The 21,428-nt window shown below is 55.2% G+C and overlaps 1 protein-coding gene across 2 annotated transcripts; it reads right to left on the bottom strand.

The window, feature by feature from the left end:
• Positions 1 to 406: 406 nt before the first annotated feature.
• Positions 407 to 21,220, bottom strand: PFKFB4 (6-phosphofructo-2-kinase/fructose-2,6-biphosphatase 4). Of its 2 annotated transcripts, XM_087824775.1 has the most exons (14): positions 21,075 to 21,217; positions 15,294 to 15,410; positions 15,037 to 15,133; positions 12,416 to 12,482; positions 9,971 to 10,045; positions 9,532 to 9,588; positions 8,733 to 8,854; positions 7,752 to 7,959; positions 7,066 to 7,212; positions 5,976 to 6,080; positions 4,611 to 4,740; positions 4,450 to 4,512; positions 3,493 to 3,557; positions 407 to 2,413 (listed from the first exon to the last, which is right to left on the bottom strand). In XM_087824775.1, the coding sequence occupies exons 1-14, from the start codon at positions 21,169 to 21,171 to the stop codon at positions 2,354 to 2,356; spliced, it is 1,410 nt and encodes a 469-aa protein (XP_087680901.1). In that variant the 5' UTR covers positions 21,172 to 21,217; the 3' UTR covers positions 407 to 2,353. The 2 variants fall into 2 exon arrangements, with proteins under 2 accessions (XP_087680901.1, XP_087680900.1); XM_087824774.1 differs by lacking the exon at positions 407 to 2,413 and having other exon boundaries at positions 2,987 to 3,557; positions 21,075 to 21,220.
• Between the last annotated feature and the right edge of the window lie 208 nt (positions 21,221 to 21,428).

Here is a 21,428-nt window from a genome sequence, read left to right as displayed (position 1 = left end):
GGAAGTGTAGGAAGTCCAATGAAATTCTGAGGCACAGGAAGGGGAAAACCCTGCCCCTTGTCACCATCTTTGCCAGCCCAGAGGGAGGTGCCAAAACAGAACTGGCCAACATTCCCCCACCCGTAGCGTCATGCAGTCCCTCCATCCTTGAGACAGACCCTGTGTTCCCCTCCCCAAGGATGGCAACATTTGAGACATTTCCAGGGGCCCTAGACCCCCCATCCCCCACATCTGCCTCTTGCTTAGGGGTGAGGGCCCAGGGCTCACTCCAGGGAAAGGCAGTTTTCTTTTGAGAGGGTAGGTCTTGGGGCGGGAGCTGGACCAAGGATCCCAACACAGACCTGTGAGAGAGACCACAGCATGGGGGTCCACAGAGCTGGCCACAAAATACCACCTTACATTAGGGTCTTTTTAAAAAGTATTTATTGCAAAGAGTGCTGGACACAGTGTGATGTGTGGCCGAGATCCCACACAACCCCTTCCAGGGCGAGCAGAAAACACCCACAACACAACACATCGACTGTCACGGCTGAACCCTGGCAGCTGCCAGGCGGTGGTCCGTGCAGAGACTAGTCCAGGCAGAGGTGGGAGGGGCTGCCCAAGCCCACACTGTGACCCACTTCCCTCTGCCCTAGCCCAGTCTTGGGGACACACCCAGGTCCAACAGCCCTGACTGCCCTCTGGACAGAAGCAAAAGGCCTCACTGGTCTTGCCTCAGCCAGCCTGAGGTCCTGGAGAGGTGGTGACATCCTGATTTACGGGCCACTAACCAAAGGGACCACTATGGCTAAAGTAAATATGTCCAGGTGACCAAAAGTCACCCAAACTCCAGTGGACACAGAAGCAAAGGCTGGAGTCCCCATCCCAAAGGCTGTGGCATGGTCCTCTGGCCCCAGGGCTCTGACAGGAAGTGAGTTCAGGAGGATCCTGCCCTGGCCTCACCAGGACATCTGTCCACAGCTGCTGCAGCACACAATGAGACCTCCAGCCAGGGCCAGGGCCAGGGCCAGGGCCAGGGCCAGGGCCAGACTTCCCTCAGGGGCAGGTGGCCATGCAGGCTGCAAAGCCCTGGGGACTGGGAAAGGCGGGCTGTTCTTCCGGCACAGCCTAGGAAAGGTGGTAGGTATGAAGCGGCTGGGGATTCTGGGGCCTGACTTCAGCAAGGTCCACCCATGGACAGCAGTCATCCAACGACAAAGCCAGACACTTTCTCAGCCAGCTCCTAACTTGTTGGCCAGTTGGCCGAGCTCTAAAATGAAGCCAGAACCTGCTGCCTGGCTGGCCTCTCTGGGCCCAAAAGAACTCAGGGGCATGACAAATGGCAGACTCCCCGAGGTCATTTTCAACAGGCTCCTGTGCACGTGAATCAAAAGCTGTGACACGTCCGGGGAAATCCCCCTGGACAGGCTGCCTTCAGGTCCCGACCTCCCCCTGCTCAGGCCCACAGGTGGAGGTCAACCAAAGCCGGGGCAGGCTTCACAGGACCACACAAGCTGTTTTGAATCCCACACAGCAAATGCATGTCCCCGCCCCGGTGTCCACTCCTGTGTGGACACAGGCAGCCATGGTGGCGGGCAGGGAGGGGTAGAAGGGACGGCAGCTTCTCCCTGAGTCTCGGGCAGGTGGGCTGGGAAGGTGACTCATACACCCGCCCTGCCTTCCCTGGTTTCACTGAGAGAGTAGAGGGCAAGGGTCAGCCTTGGCCACTGGCTCCCAAAGTACTCCAGTGTATGGGACCGGGAAGGGCGACCGCAGGTGCTGGCTCCCTGCGATTTCTGCACAGCGCATTGTGCTGATGCGAGCCTAGTGCTCGGGAGAGGGGCCTGGCCGGTCCGGTGTCTGCAGCGGCCAAAGCTCTTCAGTCCCCGCAGGGCGGCGGAATGCGGGAGCCCATGAAGACCTTGCCTCTCTTGCCTCTGGCTCCAGAAATGGCCACAGACAAGCCAGCAGAATGCCTGCAGGGGTCCCCAGGCCAACCCCAGGCAGCTTGGCCATGGTGGGAGGATCCCGTTTCACATTTTAGGGGTTTATACATCATGAAGCCACGCCGACAGTGAGCAAGAACACCTGGAAGCTACCAGAGAAGGGCCAGGTGCTGGAAATTTCTCACCAGCCCAGAGCAGGGGCAGTCTGGCTGAATAACTTCTAGCTGCAGGTTGGGCACCAGGTACAAAGGACCCCAGAGCTATCAACAGGAAACAGGCAGCCTGGGGTGGGGGGTTCTGGGTACCACCAGCCACACATGGCCATGGCGGAGTTCCTGCATGGTGACTGTTTCACGGGCCGAGGGGGTCTGGCACAACCTTGTCTGCAGAGACCAATACCTGCCCGGAGGTCACAGTGGATGACAGGGTCATTGGTGAGCAGGGACTGTGACGAGGGCTTCCTCTGGAGGCCTCGAGATGTCTACATTCTGCACAAAAATAAAAACACAGGACATTCACCCTGAGGCCCGAACACACAGGCTCCCGCTGTCCTGCTGTCTGCTCTCCACGCTGCTGTGGGTGTCTGGGCTCATGTTCTCACTCCCAGGAGCCCAGCTGCAGGACTCCGGACCCCGACCTTCCCCCAGAGCAAGGGACTCAAGGGCCTCTGGACGCATGGCTGGTGGAAAAACACAGGAACAGAAGTGGGGGCTGAGGATGCCTCTGGTCCCCGCTTGCTCCTTGCTCCTTGAGGGCAGGGCCAGCACAAAGGATGCCAGACTGGGCTTGGACCAGAAGCTCAGGGCAAATGGGTGAGAGGCGTGTACGGTGACAGCGGCTTTGGGAAGACACACCCACACATCTCTGCCCGAGGGGCTCAAGCCAGGAGGCTGCCCAGGGCCCAAAAACCCCACTGAGGGTGGCAGCAGGTCCAGGAGCCTTCTTGCTGCAGGAGACTGTGGGAGAAGGGCTTGGAAGGGGCGGTCTGCTCTTGGTCATGTGGGGGAGGTAACCAGTGTGACAGAGGGCCCCACACAGGCACAGACAGCGGTTCTGGGAAACACTCTGGGGAGCTTCTAACTTAAGGCGCTGGGAGAACACAGGGTGGCGAACTGAACTGCTCTTCTGCAGGAAAACCCCTGCCCCATGCCGAGGCCCCCTCAGCATCTGCACAGCCCTTTCCTCAACAAAACACACGAGTTTTATTTTTAGAGGCGCTTGAGTTAGAAAAGGTGCTCAGGAGGCCTGGGTTGCTGGGCGAGAATGGAAGACTCCTCACCTGCCCCCCTGCAGGCCTCCAGCCTCTTCTTCCCCAGCTGGGACCCCTCCTTGGTTCAGACCTCTGCTGAGCCAGCCACATCCGGCTCAGGTGCTTCCTAGCTTGGTGGCCCAGCTCCAGGGATTTCCCCACCCCAAGGGCAGCGCCACATCCAGACCACGGCCTCACCCTGCAGACAGGAGAGCAGCCTGGGGGAGAAGTCAAGCTCAGTCTGGCAGGAGCCCCAGCTGGGTCTGGCCCTGGACATCTGGGGACCTGCTGCCACCCCAGCAGTGACCCTGTTGGTACCTGAGGCCTGTCCCGGTGCGTGTTCACAGCCACCACGTTCAGGAATATGGACTCTACTTTACAACCTGCCAAAGGAAGATCAAATCCATTTTCCTCCTGAAAGGCAGCTGGAGCCACAGAGGGCAGAACCTTCTCAGGAGGAGGTGGGGGGCTGTGGACAGAGCAGGCTTCTCAGCCTCGCCCACGTCCGCCCACCCCGGGCAGCTCTGGGGGCCCCAGTGAGGAAGGACGAGGCACCTTGTCAGGTGCCTGCTTATCAAATGCCACTGCCCAGCGCAGCCTCGAAGGAGCCCAGACACAGTGAGGGCCGCACTGAGGAGCAGGGCTGTCTACCTCGGGGGCTGAGGGTGGTCTAAGGAGCAACAGGCCTAGCTCGGCATGGAGTCATGACACTCAGCCTTCAGGGCCCCAACCACTCACGCCCAGCCCTGTCACACACACAGGTTCAGGTGCTCAGTGCAGTGGGGACCAGGGGATGAACACACACTGCAATGGCATCAGCTGCGACGGAGCTGTGCTCATCCTTGGAGAGCACCACCTGAGACGCCTGGTCCCTGTGTTGAAGGTGACGCACCCAGACGCGGGGGCTCATTAGGGAGCTGCCTGAAGTCTCCGCTGGCACAGCCCCAGGCAGAGGTGGGACTCTAACCACGCCGCAACCAGAATGTTGTAAGGTCCTGGTCTTGGGGGCCATGGGCTTTGAGAGGGGTTTGGAAAAACCAGTGGAAAAGCTCTTCATGAGGGTGGGTGATAGTTAAGGAGGATCACTGGGGAGGCTTCCTGTGGCCACAGAAATATTTGAAACCCAAAAATTTAAAAGCAAATTGGGAAAGGTAGAGGTGTGGAGGGAGGACGGGTGAGCTCCCAATGGGATTTTCAAGGCGTCTGCGGAAAATCTGGGAGCCTGTGGACAGCCAGCGTCCAGAAACCAGGTCAGAATGCAGGGAGCTTGCTCACCGTACGCCACCGGGGTCAGCTTCAGCACGGTGTGCAGAGGACACTTGAGGTAGGGCAGCTGTTCTGTGAACACAGACAGGAAGGTTGGCACGCCGGGGACGCCTGGGTCGCAGTCCCCCTCTCTCTCACACCCCGTCCCCCCACCCGGGGCAGGGCCGCACCTGCCGCCTTGTCCAGGAAGTAGGCCAGGAGGCAGCGCATCACCGCCTGGTGGCAGATGACCAGCACGTTCTCCTGCCGCTCCAGCTCCATGATGACAGGCTCAAGTCGCTGCACCAGGTCCTCGTAGGACTGCAAGGGCAAGCGGGAAGGGTGCCTCAGGCTGGCTCCAGGGGCAGGGATGAGCCAGCCTGGGTACTGGGCCACCCCCTCCCTGTGCTGGAGGCTGTGGCTAGGTCTCCTCCAGTCTCACCCCTGAGAGCACGGGGTTGGGCAGCTCAGTGCTGGGGCCTGCCACCCCCAGGACTGTGACAGTGACAGGTCACCTTGAGAGGGAAGCTGGGGGGGTCAGTGAGGGTTGGCAGTCTGGGAAAGGGATCACCTCCCCCAGCCCAGGGCCAGGTCCCGATAGGACAGAGAGGGCAGGGCTGGGCCTTAGGCTGCCATCCCGAGGGGCCACCTCTGTGCCCATCCAAAGGGGCCTTTGCTGAGCCCTCAGCTACTGGAATTCTCATGCTGGCAACTGATGACACAGAAAAGGCTCACTCCCAGCTCACAGCAGATGGGAGTGAACAGAAGGAGCTGTGGGGGCAGGGGGAACAGACCCCCAAACTTCCAGAGCATGGCCTGTGAGGAACACCTGAGGTCTCAGGAATGATCCTCAGCTCTCGCAGTCGGCCTGCCCATTCCCCCCATGAGGAGATGCCGGAGCCCTTGGGCCAACCCCTGTGCCCAGTAGGTTTGGAGATTCCTCCAGGAGGCCAAGCCCTGGTGGGGAAGGGGATGCATCTATCCTTCTTTGCACACAATGAGTGGTCCTTCAAAAAAGACCTCCCCCACTTTGACCTGGGAGCAATACCAGCAGTTGGGGGACATCCTAAATTGGTTCTGGGGTAACTGTGATTTCTCTACTAGCTGCCGGACCCCTATACTCTTCAGGTTGTGCAGCCATCCGCTCTGTCTCTTTTCACTGCTATCTGGGCAGGTTCTAAATCTGAGCCCCGACTCACAGCGATATGGGGAATAGCTAATGCTGTCCAGAGTCTGGGGACAGGACAGCATGAGGACCTGTGAGCTGAGCATGGGGTCACCCTGTGACACCCCTGGGAAGCGGGAAGGCGAAGTGAGGGGCAGTAGGGAGCAGGGATCCAACGGGAGTCAGGGTCGGGAGTCCTGTGCACTGTCCCTCCACTACCGAGGGAGGGGACTGCACCCTGAGCCACGGGAAATGGTAGAGACGACACGTGCATTCAGCCTGGCCAGGCCCCCTGCTACCCCACAGAGCCCCATAGGGCCCTCTGCCACAACAAGCAGTCCTCCCAGGCAGGCAGCAGATGTCTGAGACTAAGCCCCCAAATCCCACCTACCTCCCCCTTGGGGTACCGGTACCGGTACTTGTCCTGGTCCCGCAGGGCAAACTCCAGTGGATAATGGTCCTGGATCTCCTCATAGGTCATTTCCTCACAGACGCCCTAGGGAGACACCTCGGTCACCACGCCTCCCATGCCAGGCTGGGGGATCAGCCATCCCAAACCACTCCTCTGCCAGCGAGCCCAGCAAAATGTGTCACCTGCCCAGTGGCCATCCTTCAGAGGCTCAAGCCACAGAGAGGACATGCCCAGAGACAGGAGGAAGCAATAAACACCCTTAATAAAAAGCTGCTGGTCTCTGCCTTTGTTCTAAACAAAGCCTTGGGGCAAAGTTGTCTGTTTAAAGGAAAGATAAAGCCCAGCTGGCTCAGTGGTTGAGCATCGACCTAGGATCCAGGAGATAACAGCTCGATTCCCAGTCAGGGCACATGCCCAGGTTGCAGGCTTGATTCTCAGCAGGGGGCGTGCAGGAGGCAGCCGGTCAATGACTCTCTCATTGACGTTTCTGCCTCCCCTTCTCCCTTCCTCTCTCTGAAATGAATAAAAATATGTATTTTTCTAAAACTGGACAAAAAACCACCACCGTTTTTAGACGCTAGACAACAGGCAGAGCAAGACTACAGCCTGTATCCAGAACAGACTACATCTAGAACGCCTAAAAATCAGTAAGAAAAAGGCAGACAATCCAATGCGGGGGAAAAGACCAAAAGACCTCACAAAAGGTATCAAATGCCAATAAACAGTAAAAAACTGTCATGATTAAAACTGTGGTACTGGTGCATGAACAGATACACATCATATGCAAAAAGTTAAAATAAAAGCAGGTAAAAGAAACAAACAGGACAAGGACCGCTGGGTGGTTAGAGGTGAGTTAACCCGGGAGAGAGCATATTCATATTTAAGGCTTATGTCAGAATAAATTCTGGTTGGTCTAGACAGTTAAATGCAGTGAGAGAGGGAGAAATCAAAACCCTAAACTACAAAGAAAAGTTAGGGAGCGAGCTGTCCCTGCCCCTTGGCACTGTCACCCTGGCTGAGGGCAGCTGTGCCCAGGCAGCGGGGCCATGGAGGGAAGGGCGGTCATTACCGCATCGATCTCATTGAGGACCTTCCACTGCTCGTAAGGCACACCCAGGGCCTCCGCTGTCTGGATTGTCCTCTTCATTTGGCTTGTCCAGACCTTCAGGTCCTTGATGTTCTGATCACTGATGAACTGGGCCAGGCTCTTGGCAAACTGAAACACATCACAAGCGAATTCAGACCCCACAGTCACAGGGCCCCCAAGGTCATGCTCAGCCTCACAGAACACGTGAACTACCCACCCAGTAACAGCCACACCCATACCCACAAGTGCTGTCCTTGTGCATCCTTCCCAGACCCCAAGTGTAGTTCCAGCTGTGGTTCATGAGGGCCAATGCCATCGCCCCCGACCATGTGCTCCAGGCTGTATGACCTCCCCACTAAGGCCTCAACATCTCCCCTAGACTATGGTATAGCCATCGGCTACACTGCAGGGACTCGGGTCAATCCCAGAATGTCATGCCTCTCCAAGGTGACAGCTCACATGGAAGCCACAGATCCAGGCATCAGCTTGGTGCTTGGTAACCTTCCCTACATGATGGGAACATTCTCGACTGAATGAAGGTCATCCATCTTGATGATTATATATTAGCTATGAGAGCTGGAGCCCAACCCCGACGCGCGTGCGCACACACACACATACACACCCAGAGCCACCCAGAGGTACCAATGCACAGGCACACACACACTGACCTCCTTGCCCCGGGGAGATAGTCCTGGGTCCCCACCGATCCGGCCCTTGAGGTTCAGCTCGCTCTCCCCATGCCGGCAGAGGTAGATGGAGCGGGGGGTGACATGGATGTTCATGAGGTAATACACAATGCGGCTCTGGATGTGGTCGGCCACACGGTTCACCACGTAGCTCTGCCCCACGTCCATGATCTTGATGTAGGACAGGTCCCTTTCCAGAGAGAAGGTAGAGAGGGGCCTGTGAGTGTGACCAGGGCCCTCGAGGGCACATCCTGCCAGCCACAGGAGCTGGCCACAGACCCTTGCATCTCTGACCACCAGGCTTGATGTCACCACACAGGACCGTCAGCTGGTGTGCAAGTGATGGGGTGAGGTGGGAGCAACAAGACATGCGTGACACAAACCCTGGGAGGTACTCAACACTCTTGGGCCCAAAAGGTAACATCCAAAGTGAGGGGCCAGTCATGCCACACTGACGTTCACCACTGCTCTGTGTCCCCAGACCCTTCTTGCCTGCCTCTGAGCTCCCAATGCACTGTCTGTAAGGTGAATGAGAGTTTTTTCCAGGACTGATCTAGGAGCAGCTAGCAAATGCTCTTCCCCTCCACTCTGCCTGGTCAGCCATCTGTGGACCTGGCCTCTCCTTCCCTGGAGCCCAGCCCAGGTCATCGACATGCAGAGTGGCTGCCACGCCCCACAGCAGGCAGCAGACAGGTGGGAGGAGAAGCACAGGCCGAAGGTGCGTGTGGCAGCAGCTAATACACCCCGCTCAGCCACTTTCCCTGCTCTGGACCTGTGCAGCTGGGCAGCTTGGAGAGCATGCTCACCTGTTTACACCTGTGTGTGTGTGTGGGGGGCAGCAGGTGGTAAAGGTGGGGTTTCTCAGGCCTTGTGCTGGGGTTCAGCCCAGAGCCCTCTGTCTGTTCTCACTGTCCGGACCGTGGGACCTTGGTCTAGGTTCAGAGGTGACATGCACATGCTTACCTGTCCAGGTCTTCATCCAGAGACTCATACGAATTCTCATAGCACTCGATGCGCCTCATGAAATCTTCCGTGGCCTCATCGCTATCACGGTTGACATAGTCAGGGCTGCCCAGTTTCACTTGCTGTGGAGCCAGGCACAGAGCAAGGCCACGTCAGGGCTGGAGGCCAGACAGGGCCAGAGACCAAGGAGAATGCTGAGGGGGCGTGGGGGTGGGGGCGAGGCTGGGCTAGAGGCCAACTGGGTCTGGTCCCATTAGGAAGAGTCCAGTGGCTTCCTGGCTTAGCACACTGGTCCTAAGAGAGTATTACTGGGCATCCTGAGGTTGGAGCCCCTCCTTTTTGTGGGACGGGGGGAGGGAAGCCAGAGGGATAAGAGGCCTGGAAGACCCTCCCCACCTGAACTATCTCCCCAAACCCAGATGTTCATTCCTTGGATAAAGAGGGAGTAGGGGAGAGGAGGCCAGTCTCTTTCTTTCTCAAAATGTAAGTATCCCCTAACCCCCATCCAGGGGCTACAGCTTCTCTACCATCGCCCCGGGGACTATGAGGGGGAAGGAAGAAGGGGAAGCAGACTAAATGCCTGACCGCCACAAAGTCCCCCAACATGAGTGGCCCTGGGTGGGGGTGGGGGTCTAGGCTCCCCTAACCGGCATTCTACTGTCTCCCACCCCCCACCCCAAGGTCAGAAAGACCAAATTAAGGCCGGCCCAGGAACAAGCCCAAACATGGAGAGGGACCTAATTTACACATGCCACCTTGATTGTGTTACCGTCCCAACAAGGTCAGATGCACCACTCACCACGATGTTAGCAGCTATGACCTCGGGATCCACACAGATGGACTCAACGAAAAAGGTCTGCAGCAAGGGCCAGGGTGGGCAGGAGGGAAGGGACCACAGACACATTTAGGGCTTTGGGTCTGGCTCCACAGAGCTCCCTACCCGGCTGAGGGCCAAACTGAGCAGTTGAGGAACTGAGGGCCCAAGGCCCTTCTTCTGGGGTTGGGGGCAGGGTCTAGAAGCATGGAACCAAAGCAGGTGCCGCCTTATCCAGGGCTCTCCCCTGGTATCCCAGGAAAGAAGACCCCAGCTAGAGAGAAAAAAGCAGCTCCTCTCATGCCAAATCCACTTGGAACAGAACTGTCTGATGCCCTGCCCCCATTAGGAAGCCGTGAAAGGGGCCTTGGAGGGCCCAAACCTGCCACAGCCCAACCAAGGACTTGAGCCATTAAGGTCTCACCTTGTAGCCGTTCTGTTCCCCAAAATTAAAGATGGTTGCTCTCCGTTCTCGGGTGGTATTTGTTGCATCAAAAACCTAGAACCAAATGGGGGTTAACTCGGCCTCTGGCCCTGGAGAAGGTAGGAGGCCACCCGACAGCTTCAGTACAGAGACTGGATTTCTCACTGGGACTAGCTGCTGCCCGGGCCACCCGCCTGGCCAGGCTCCTTCAGACACCAAGGAAGCTGGAGGGAGTGAGTGTGCTTTGCTCCCGCAGGGCTGCAAACCCTTGGCGCTGAGGAATGCACTCAGCACTGCTTGCATACAGCAGGCTCTCAGTTCATGTTTGACCAACAGGACTTCCCATGAAACCAGTTGAATCTGGAGAACTGAACCCATGTTTATCACCACTCGATCCTGAGACCCCAGTAAAATGGGGACAGAGGGATAAAGGAACAGGGGAGGCCCGGCCGGTGCGGCTCAGCGGTTGAGCATCAGCCTAGGATCCAGAAGGATCGCGGTTCAATTCCCAGTCAGGGCACATGCCCAGTTGCGGGCTTGAGACCCCGATCAATGACTCTCATCATTGATGTTTCTATCTCTCTACCTCTCCCTTCCTCCCTCTGAAATGAATAAAAAAATATATATCTTTTTTAAAAAAAGAACAGGGGAGGAGAGCAGAGAAGAAGGGAGATGTCAACAAGGTTTTGTAAGACAGACACATGGTGACTGACTCCGAAAAACAGAGAAAACAAGCCCTCTCTGACCACAGCACACCTGCTTGTGCAGAATCGGGTTGGTGAAGAACAGGGACACGGTAGCTCTGACAAAAGGGGCAAGGAGGTGGAGAAATGGCAGGACTGGCGAGAGCCAGCAGAGCCCAAGTCCTGTCCCACCTCATCTGCCAGCTCTGGCCACCCGGGGATGCTCTTGGGGCACCTGGGGCCTACCCGGGCACCCTCAGGGGCAGCCCACACACCCACACATTCAAGCAGCTTTCTGAACATCACTTTTTCAAAAGGGCATTCAACCAGGGCTCACTGGACACTCCAGAAAAACCTCTAACGTGAAAAGCAGAGGCTCAATCAAACAATAAAAGGAGCTTTGAGAAAATAAAGACAGAGCACGGAAAAGAAGGAAATGTCGAGAAACTAAGTATCTAAAGAGAGATACAGAAAACTCTAATAACCACAAAATAAGAAGAAGTTCTAAAAAACATACAGAAAACAAGAAATTTAAGATATGGAAATTAAAACATGAGCACAGAAATTTTTTTAAAATTTCAACCAAATATTTGTAAGACACTGTTGAGAGAGTCTCCCTGAAAGTAGGACAAAAAAAGAAAATAAGGAAAAAAAGGTAAAATCGAGGATCAAACGTAGTGTGCAGCTACCAGGAGTTCTAGAAAAAGAAGTTCTGAAAATCAGAGTGGAGTGAGGAATCACTTCTCAGAAAGTGGCAGGTTTATCGAAGTAACGATATATGACAATTTCTCTGACCTGCTGGAGAGTTACCTGAAAAGGGCCCTGGACCCAGCATGATAGAGGAGATAAGACTCACCACATGATGCATCACCTTAAAGACCCTACAGGCCTCCTCAGAGGAATGGTAATGAGAAGCCCCCGGCCAATATTGTGGAAATTCTAAAGGGAAAGTACTTCCCAACTAGAATTCTATACCCAACCATCAAATATAAGGATAAAAGTAAACATTTCTAGACATGCAAGATCTTGTGAAATTTATTTCCCAAGTACTTTTCTCAGAAAGCTACTAGAGGATGTGCTCCAGCAAAACAAGTTAGTAAACCAAGGAAAAGGAAGACAACAGACCCAAGAGTGGGGCATTCAAGTCAGGAGGAGAAGGGAATTCCCAGGGAGACAAATGTGCCACAGACCTAGAAGACAACTGATCCAGATGGAGCCAGGAGACACAGCTCTCCAGAAGGCACATCTCCAAGAGGAAAAAGTAAAGGAAAAAACAATTTCTGTGTTTGACTGCACAGGGGTGGGGTAGGGCCTTTCTCCCAGACACCTACGCTCAGCCTTACTTGTCCCACTCCTTCCATCTGACTAGAGCAGCCAACTCACAGGTGGAATTTCCTTACCCAGGATTCAACTGGTTGCTGGGAAAGCCACTAAATGCTGGGCAGGATTCTCCTGACACCAGGAGAAATTATATTTGCTAAAGACTTAGGTAACATGCTCTCTCTAACCTGTGAGATGGCCAATAATGTGAGTACTCAGAGGAAAGTCTTACAGAGTCGAAGACAACCACAAGCCCAAAGAGAAATTCCTAGCCCACATCCAGCTTCTGGCTTCCTCCTGCACAATGGCTGCAGACTTTCTCCCAGGGGCTGGCCCCAGGAGCATCCCAGCCACACACACCCTACCTTTCCCTCTAGAGGTCTGATGAGCAAAGGGGTGGATGTGTGTATGCTCCCACATGTCACCAGGGTATCACACTCACCGCCACATGTCCCCCCTCCTCACTAAGGAACTGCCGGACATCACGGAGAGCTGCCAGGGCACACTGCCTTCAGGGGAGAAAACACAGGGTCAGCCAGCATCCAACCTTGGCGGCAGGAGGGCAGTAGATCAGGGACATATCCTACCCCAGACAGGAGAGGGGAGTAGGCTGGAGATTGACTTGAGCTCTGTAAAAACTCTTGGACAATGATAGCTGGAGAGCTCCCAGTTTGGTGAACACACGGAGGTGCTGGGAGGGTGATGCGCCCTGAGAGGGCATAGAAGCTCCACACCCTACCCCCTGCCTTGCCTGAGCATCTCTTCCATTTGGCTGTTCCTGAGTTGTATCCTTTACAATAAATCAGTAAACATAACTAAAGTCTGTTCCTGAGCTCTGGAGCAGGAGGCTATGGAAACCCCCGATTTATATAGAGGGTCAGTCGGAAGTACAGGTGGCTCCCCAGGGGCTTGTGATTGGTGTTTACAGTGGTCAGTCTAGTGGGGATATGCACATGTGCACACACATGGGGTGTGTATACATGCTTTCATGTGTTATTTGCACATATGTGAGTGCTTGGTATGTATTTATGCATGTAAGCATGTATGCATATAGAGTGAGCACAAGTGTGTACATGCCCACACCTGTGCCAGGAGATATGCAAGTGTATGTGTATGCATGTGTGTGCAGCCACCTTCATGGGTTGTGTGTGACCGTAGCAGCCTAAGAATACTGTCCTTCCGAAGACATGCTTGCAAGGCTGGTCCTTGACAGCTCCCTACACTGATTTAAAAAAAAATTTTCCTTAAATAATAAGAGTGGTTCACTGTGTCTGGACAGTTTATACAAACAATGTGGTTTATACTAAGCACTGCTTTCCTTTTGGGATTCTGGAATTCTGGTACATACTAGGTACAGGGTGTCTACGTGCCCAGCCCCTGATAAAACCCTTTACACGGTGTCTGTGATGAGCTTCCTTAAGGAAACACTTCACATGTGTTGTCTCAGTTCATGCTGGTGGAATTAAGTGTACCCTGTTTGAGTCCAGGGCAGAGGGCTCTTGGAAGCCTAGTTTCCTCTGGACTTCAACCAGGTCTTTTCCCTTTGCTGACGCTGCTTTTCATCATTTTGCTGTAATAAACCTTAGCCAGCAGCATGGTCACATGCTGAGATCCTAGCAAATCACTGAACCAGGGGTGGTCTTGGGGACCCCCTATACCATGTCTGAGTGTGCCTGCATGTGTATGTCTACATGGGTGAGCACGAGTGTGCCTCTGTGTGTGCATATGATGAATGCAGGTGTGTATGTACATGTCCTTGAGTGCTGTGTGATCTTGACTGCATATGTATGAGTGAGTCTGAGTATTTATATGTGTAGCTATCCACATGTTTGCACACACACATGTATAGTGTGACTGTGTGCACATGGGTGTATATGTGTGTATATGAACCAATGTGTACCCATGGAATGTATGAAATAACTTGTTATCTTGTGTGAGACTTCTGGCCGCAGTTTCCTCATCTGTAAAATGGGGGGAGGGAGACAATGGGCATCATATACCCAGCACACAGTAGTTCAATATCAGTCCCCTCCCTTTGTCTGGGTCGCTATCACCAGAGGGTCCAACCTTGAATTTTACCCACAATTTTACCACAGAGGCCTGAATGTCAGACTCCCCTTCCCTTCCTGGTTCAGCAGCCTGGCCCAACCCATTGACCGAAAAGCAAAGACCCACAATGGGGAGCTCCTGCCACCTGGTGGCAAGAGAGAGAGCTGGCTGCCTAATGTCCAGACCCAGGTAGCTTCTGGCCTGGGGCTGTGCTTGACTTGAGGAGGTTAGTAGAGCTGGGCCAACCTCTGTTCAATTCCCTACCACAATGGCTGGGCAAGGGTAAGGAAGCTTCTTGATCTCTCAGCTGACGCCTGCCAAGAAGAGCATCGCATAACTGCACAGCTCCTCAGACTACCAGCTGGTGCTCAGTTTCTCTGGAGAAAAGACTCAGTTCAGGTGGTATCAGATGCAAATTTCCATCTCATAAATAACAGCAGGACTGTGAAGTCACACAGCACTTCAAAGTTAAGCCAAGGTCTATCCACACATGCCAAGCACATGCTAACCACCCTCCAAATGCACAGGAGGGGACTTATCCTGGGACAAGGGAAGAAAGGCCCCAGTTCAGGACCTGATCCTTCTGGCTTTGTGAGGTGCCAGGAGGTAGTCCACTCCTACTCTGCCCCATCCCTGAGGCCTGTGCCCCTGCACCCACTTGGGCTTCCCTCCCAACCAAAGGTCATCCCATGGAAGGCAGCCTTGACCTTCACTGGCTAAGCCTCCACCACCTCCCTGAGGTCCTGTCCTCCCCTGCTATAGGATGTCCTGGCCAGGGGGGACTGGGCAGGGCTAGACACCAAGAAACCACACACCCTCTCCCCTTGTCCCCAAACCCATCATATCCCCAACCCCACCACACCTGAGAGGTCAACAGAGCAGCCCTGTCTCAGCCCATCCAGGCAGGGCAAGGCCAAGGCTCGGAAGCAGCTCTGTTATTACCAGCCACTGGGCTCCAGAGTCTCCAGGGCCCTCTCTGTAAACACACACACACACACACACTCTCTCACTCACTTTCTGATTTTCAGGCCCTCTTCGTTGTCTGGAAGGAAAAACTCGAAAGATTTATACGTCTTGACCATGTCCCGGCGATACTGACCAACGTTGAATTCTGGGAGAAAGGAAAGACTCAGTTTTCACACAACAGCAACTCTCCCCAACTCCTGCCCTTGACCCACCCCAGGCCCTGCTGCAGTCTAGTCTTCTCTCGCCTCCTCCCCCTTCCCCATACAGCCCCAATGCCTGCTTGGAAAGCTGAGGCCAGGTCTCACCCCGCGTGGGGACGCCAATCCAGTTCAGGTAGCGAGTGAGCTTTTTTGAGATGTAGGTCTTGCCCCTGGCAGGAAGGCCCACCATGACAATTAGCGTTGGGCAGTTGGTCATGCAAACTGAAAGGCAAGGGGCAGAAGTCAGACAAGGGTCAGAAGCCCTCCCAATGTGCCCCTCCGTGTCTGCAGGTTCCTTAGCCTCAGGGCACAGGACTGGCATCAGATATGCTTTCCAAGCCTCCTCACATCATACAGCTCCTGAGCACCACCAGGCCCTGATCTCAAGCCACTGCTGGCATGCCCGTATGGGAGTCCAGGGAAATTCACCCCAACGTGTGTCTCTGAGGTATGCAGATTGTTCTGAGCTAAAGACAACTTTAGCCACAGACTCAAGAGAATCTTCTGCCCAACCCCCCTTAATTATCAAGAAGAATTTGAATTAGAAGCCTTGCCCATAAGCCTTTATCAGAGATAACTTCTTTCAACCTCTCCATAGGGCAGGGCAAACTTCTGTTTACTGAAGGTCTGCTCTTCTTATCTTCCTGCAATGACTCTGGGAAGCTCCAAGGTGCATCACCTCCCCCTAGCTCAGGAGGTCTTACATACCTCAATTCCCCTTACTGTCTCTGAACCACTCATGTGGGCAGGGTTCCCACATGTATGTGTGTATATATTTAATTTGGTTACTTTGTCTTGCTAATCTGCATCACGGCTATTTGATTATTAGACCGGCCAGATGACCCTTGAGGGTAGAGGAAAGTTTCTTCCTTCACTACACCCCCATTTCTCAGGCTGCTGGGCTCCAGCAGACGCAGTGGGATCTTGCCAGCCCTTGTCCTGCTGTGCATCACCAGATATAAAGCTGAACCTGGCACGCCCCTGGCTAAACACCGCTTGGGAGTTCCTAAGGGCAAACAGGGCAGAGCCAGGACCCAGCCAGGTATTCAACAACCTGCCTGCCATCTAGGAATCCAATGGGCGTTCTGCATTCCTGCTCGCACAGTACCACTGCTAACCCTTCCCAGGGTTAATTTCTCTTCACTGTCCAAAGCCTAGCTCAAACACTGCTTCTTCCACAAGACCTTCCTCCAAGGTACCTCCATACCTACCTGGTGCACTCTTCCCCTCAAACCTGGTCACCTCACCAAGGAGTCTGATCCCCGACTCACCACTAGGAGTGAAAGCAGCCCTGGAGTGTCTGAGCCATTAAGGATCCTGGGGTCTAGCACAGAGTTGGTGCTCAGGAATTATGGGCAGGAGGGAGGAGGGAAACATCTCGAAACCCAACAGGGTGAGGGCTTCAAGGGGCTGAGACCAGAGACAAAGGCCGATGTCCATAAGGGTGGTTCCTCTGATAGCCCACCCCCGCCATCCCATGAGCCACCAGGTCAGTGTGCCAATCAGAGAAGCTGAAGGTGGGAAGGGTCTGGACAGAGCCCCTCCAATTCCCTAGCCCAACAGGACAGACACCAAAGCAGCTGAATTGCCAGCCTCATGTGCCCCAGCTCAGCTCTCAGTGGGGTCTCACCTCAGAAGCCTCAGGAAGCTTCCCTTTCATCGTCCTCAGGAACTGGACCAGGTGAAGCCACAGCAGACAGATGGCCAGATGAGGGGACCTGTCAGTGCCCTTCTTTTGCCCCCATGGCTCAGCAAGTGCCTTTGCCTGGTAGCCCTCCTTAGACAGCCTGCCAGGCCCCACCCCTCAGGCTGAAGCACCGTGGCCCCAGGGTGGGGTTCAGCCCTGCCTGGGGGTCAAGAGTTAGAGAGGCCTGGGTTCCCATCTTGACTCTGTCCTCAGCTGTAAGAGGAGATGACAATCCCTCAGGGAGGTCTAGCACTCTCTCCATGTAAAAGCGCTTCTTCTAGGAAGCTGTGCCCTCTGCAGGCCCCTGGCAGCACCCAGGCTAAGGACACAGCCGTACCTCAGCACTGACTGCCCTTGGAACTTAGAGTGCAGAAGCACTTCTGTCCCCAAGACAGCCCGGCAGAGACGTAAGGGGCCCTACTTGCCAGTGGGGACTTGTGCATGACCTTTGGGCAAATGTGACACAAATAGTGAGCCCCAGTGGAGGGCAGGAGGGAATCCCACAGAGCAGACAGTGAGCAAGAGTGAGAAAACTTGCAGAAAAACCTCAGCATTGGCTAAGGTGAGAGAAAAGCAAGTTAGGCAAGGCCCTGTGTCCTGAGGGCCACCCACGATGGGGCCTGGCTGTTTGCACAATTCCTGGCCGGCTGGCTGGGGCTCTCAAGCACTAGCGGGGCAACGCATTGCTACTAACCAGGGCAGTGCATCGCTACTAACCATGGGGGGAACCTGCACCCATCCCGCTCCCTGTGATGAGACTACCCCTTCCCACTGCCCCCTGGAGGGTTCTTCCACCACCTCGGGACTAGGGTCCTGCACCCTCTCTTCACGTCTATCTTCCCAGAGATAACCTGCCTCCTCCCATGGTGTTTGCTATCAGCATCCCCTCGCCCCGTGCACAGCCACGGTGGGCAGAAAGGGCAGCAAATCCAGGCTGGGTGCAAAACAAGAGCAATAAATTACCTATTACCTCTGTTCCTCAAGATAAGCTTCCAAGGAAATGACCCAAAGGAAAAATCAAAGTACAAGTGCATTCACAACAGCTCTGCTTCCAACAGCAAAACACTGGGAAATCCCAGCAGTGCAGAAGTTGAAAACTAAGGCCCACGTGGGGGGCACACAACTGAGCCAGGACACAGATCATGTGGACCCGGCAAGTGGGGGCATGCAGCTCTGGGCCCTCAAGGAACCCGACATTGAGCAACAGGATAGCAAGACACGCAGTTCAGGACATTGGGTACGTGCGGAAGGAAATCTGAAGACATATCACTCAGCTTCCCTTTCCTGTTCATTTGTTCAAGACCATGGGAGCCCTAGCAGGCAAGAAGCCTGTGACAAGCCTGGTGCTGGATAGTGACCACTTTCTGGTGGTGCCACCACAGGGACAGCCACAAGTCCCTGAAGTGGGTTCCAGAACAGATTCCTGAACTGCACCTGCTCTACTCCCCTGGGCCAGGTGGGGGAAGGAAGAGCTCCTGAAAATAAAGCAACATGGCATCTGTCCTGTTCAGAGGGGACAGAAAGTCAGCTCTCCTATTGTCCCGGACACACCTCAGTCATGTCCATGCCCAGGAAGAGTCTTGCCACCTTTTGGCTAAGAAAAGCCATCAGTTATACTGTCCTTTCTGCCATGCTCCGAGTCCCCTCTTCATTCCTGCCTCACCTGCCCCAAAGTCGGGTCTGAGCCGGGTGAATGATGAGAGAGGTAACAGCTTCTGGATCTCACGTGTGGCTCTGAATTTTATCAAAAGGAGGAAGAACTGATAATGAAGAGTGGGGGTGAAGGAGGCTCAGGGCATCCTGCAGCCAGTCTCTGGGGCCCATAGGAGCTGGGGACTAGGCCTCAGAGACAAGCTGCCGCACAGCACAGACCAGCCGTGAGCCCCGTGTCCTCTTCTCTACAAACCGCTGTGATCAAGTCAACTTCTACCCGCCACTCACCCTCAGGTCTTCACCTGTCCTCATGGCTCCCACCTAGTCATAAGCCCACTTTGCAGAGGGTAAGATGATGCACGAATGCCGGCTCTGGGAACTGGAGGTGCTGCACCTACAGGTTCCATGTTCACTCACTGCTGAGTCACTCTCTGCTGTGAACTCTGAGACCCTAACCTGAAGCCCAAACCCCCACACAATCTGCATGTCTTATCTTTGGCCTCAATGAGTGCTACCTACCTTTTCCTCCAGGAAGCACCACCAGTGCTGGGCCAGCCCACCATCCGACCCAATGCAACACCCTGGGGCAGTATAATGGCATGAGCCCCTCTGCTCAAGCCAGAGCCTTATTTTATTTTATTTATTTATTTTTAAAAATATATATCTTTATTGATTTCAGAGAGAGGAAGGGAGAGGGAGAGAGAGTTGAAACATCAATGAGTCGTCACTGATCAGCTGCCTCCTGCACACCCCCGAATGGGGTTCGAGTCCACAACCCGGGCATGTGCCCTAACCGGGAATCAAACCTCAATCTCCTGGATCCTAGGTCCATGCTCAACCGCTGAGCCACGCCTGGCCAGGCCCAGAGCCATATTTTAATCAGACTCGGAGCTTGGAAAAACACAGACCCTGCCCAAGGGGCTGTGAGCCCTAGGCTTGTCTCCTCCCCACCTGCAGTGGGGGTTAGCTCAGAGGTGATGCTTCAATCCCTAGCTTTAAGGTATCGAGAAGAAAGAGTGGTGAAATTATAAAATGGCCAGCTACCCCTTCTTGAGTACCTACACGTTAAGCTCACAGCAGCTTCATGGAGCAGGATAATGACAGTCTCCTTCCACAGATGAGGAACCCGACGCCTAGAGGATTAGATTCTTGCCCAAAGTCACAACTGAGCCAAGATGTGGCTTGAGTGTTCCTGCTTCCAAAGTCCAGGTTCTTACTCCTTCCCCTTTATGTAAGAACATCAGCTGCCTCCTAGTTAGAACAACAGAGCCCCAATAGACTGGCTAGAAGCACAGAAGGAAGGGGCCTTGGCCTCCACACCTCAGGAAAAGTCTGGGTACCTGGGAACAAGGGCATGACCATAGCCCCTGAGGACTCAGAGCACTGACTGGAAAGCCATGGGCCCAGAACTAAAAGCATGATCACAGGCTCAGTGCCCCACCAGGACCTCTATCTCAGTTAAAGCCACGGCCACCCCCTGCCATGACCCACAGTGTGGTAAGAGATACCCACACCCCTCCCCCAGGACTCACATCAGGTCAAAGCCAAGGCCCTCAGGCTGGCCTCCAAGCAGGACAAGCACAGAGCACTCTCCCCTCCCTTATCATGCCCAAGCAGAGGTCAGGAGTGCAAAGAGACCCTTGTCCATAACCCAATCTCCTGATCTCCCTTTCCATATCTGTACCGGGGGTTGGACTAGATGTTCTCTGAGGTCCTTGCCAACTTGCAAATTCATCACAATGTTTCAGTTATTCCTAAAACAATCTTTATTTTCCTTCCTAATGACAAAGGTTGCAGACTCATTTAAGGACAAGTAGAAAGTCAAAGTAGTTAAACACCCAAGGCCCAGCATAGGTGAGCCCCTTAACAATTTCATGAATTTCAGCCTGTCTCCTAGATTTCACCCTTAAATTTTACTACTTACCCACGACCCCGTGTAAATGCTTCCACACCCCTGGACACAAAGACAGGCCCATATGGCACGGCGCCCTCACTGTCTCTATCCTGGTCAAATCCGCACTTCCCTGAAATTCCTCCCAAAATTCGGCTTCAGGCGAAGAGGTGGGTGATGAAGACCAAGGGGTGCGGGCGCCCTTGCTCCCACTGGAGGCTGGCCCGCTCTCGGGCCTTTGAAAGTTCTGGGCTCAGAGAGGCCAAGCAGTTTCTCCAGGACCAACACAGCTCAGACCTGGTCCAACCCCCCGGCCCACGCACTGGCCAGCAGAGCGCGCGGGGCAGGGGCTCCAGGTCCTCCCTCGGCCTGAGGCGGTGGGGACACTGGAGTGCAAAGGGACTGGGGCCAGACCTAGCCCGGGAGGAGCCGGAGCTGAGCCGTCCTCACACACCTGTCTCCGCGCCCCGCTCCGCTCCACCTGTTCCCGGCCCGCCACCTGTTTCTGTCCCCCTTCCATCAGCCTCGGCGGCCTCGCGCGTCCCGGGCTCGCCAGCGGGTCCGGCCTCCTCTCCCGGAGAGACCACGACCCAGGCCGCCCCGTCCGCCCATCCCCGCGCGCCGCCCTCCCCGCTTCCCGCGGACCCCGCCTCACCGCGGCGCTGGCAGGCGTGCAGGGCGGGCCGCCCGTTGCTGTACGGCATCCAGATCTTCTTCAGGGGGTTTTGGGTCAATTCCCGCGGGGACGCCATCCCGGCGCCGGGAGGAGGCGGACTGCGCGGCTTCCGACACCTGGCAGCGGCGCCAGCTCCGGCCGCTCGAGGCCCCGCCCCTCGCCCCGCGAGCCCCGCGCCCCAGGCCCCGCCCCGGAGCGCTAGGCTCCACCCCGGCTGGAGACGGCGCGGCCTCGGAGCGCGCACGCCCAGCTCGCCAACCCGCGGGTGTCGGATGGCACGGCCGGCCCTCCCCCGGGACCCTGGGCGCGCATGCCCAGCTCCCCAGAAGTCCG

This window comes from Miniopterus natalensis, chromosome 15 (genome assembly GCF_054644295.1).
Source record: "Miniopterus natalensis isolate mMinNat1 chromosome 15, mMinNat1.hap1, whole genome shotgun sequence".
NCBI classification, from domain to species: Eukaryota; Metazoa; Chordata; class Mammalia; order Chiroptera; family Miniopteridae; genus Miniopterus; species Miniopterus natalensis.
The sequence above is the reverse complement of the archived record's forward strand: the minus strand, read 5'-3'. Positions and strand labels throughout refer to the sequence as shown.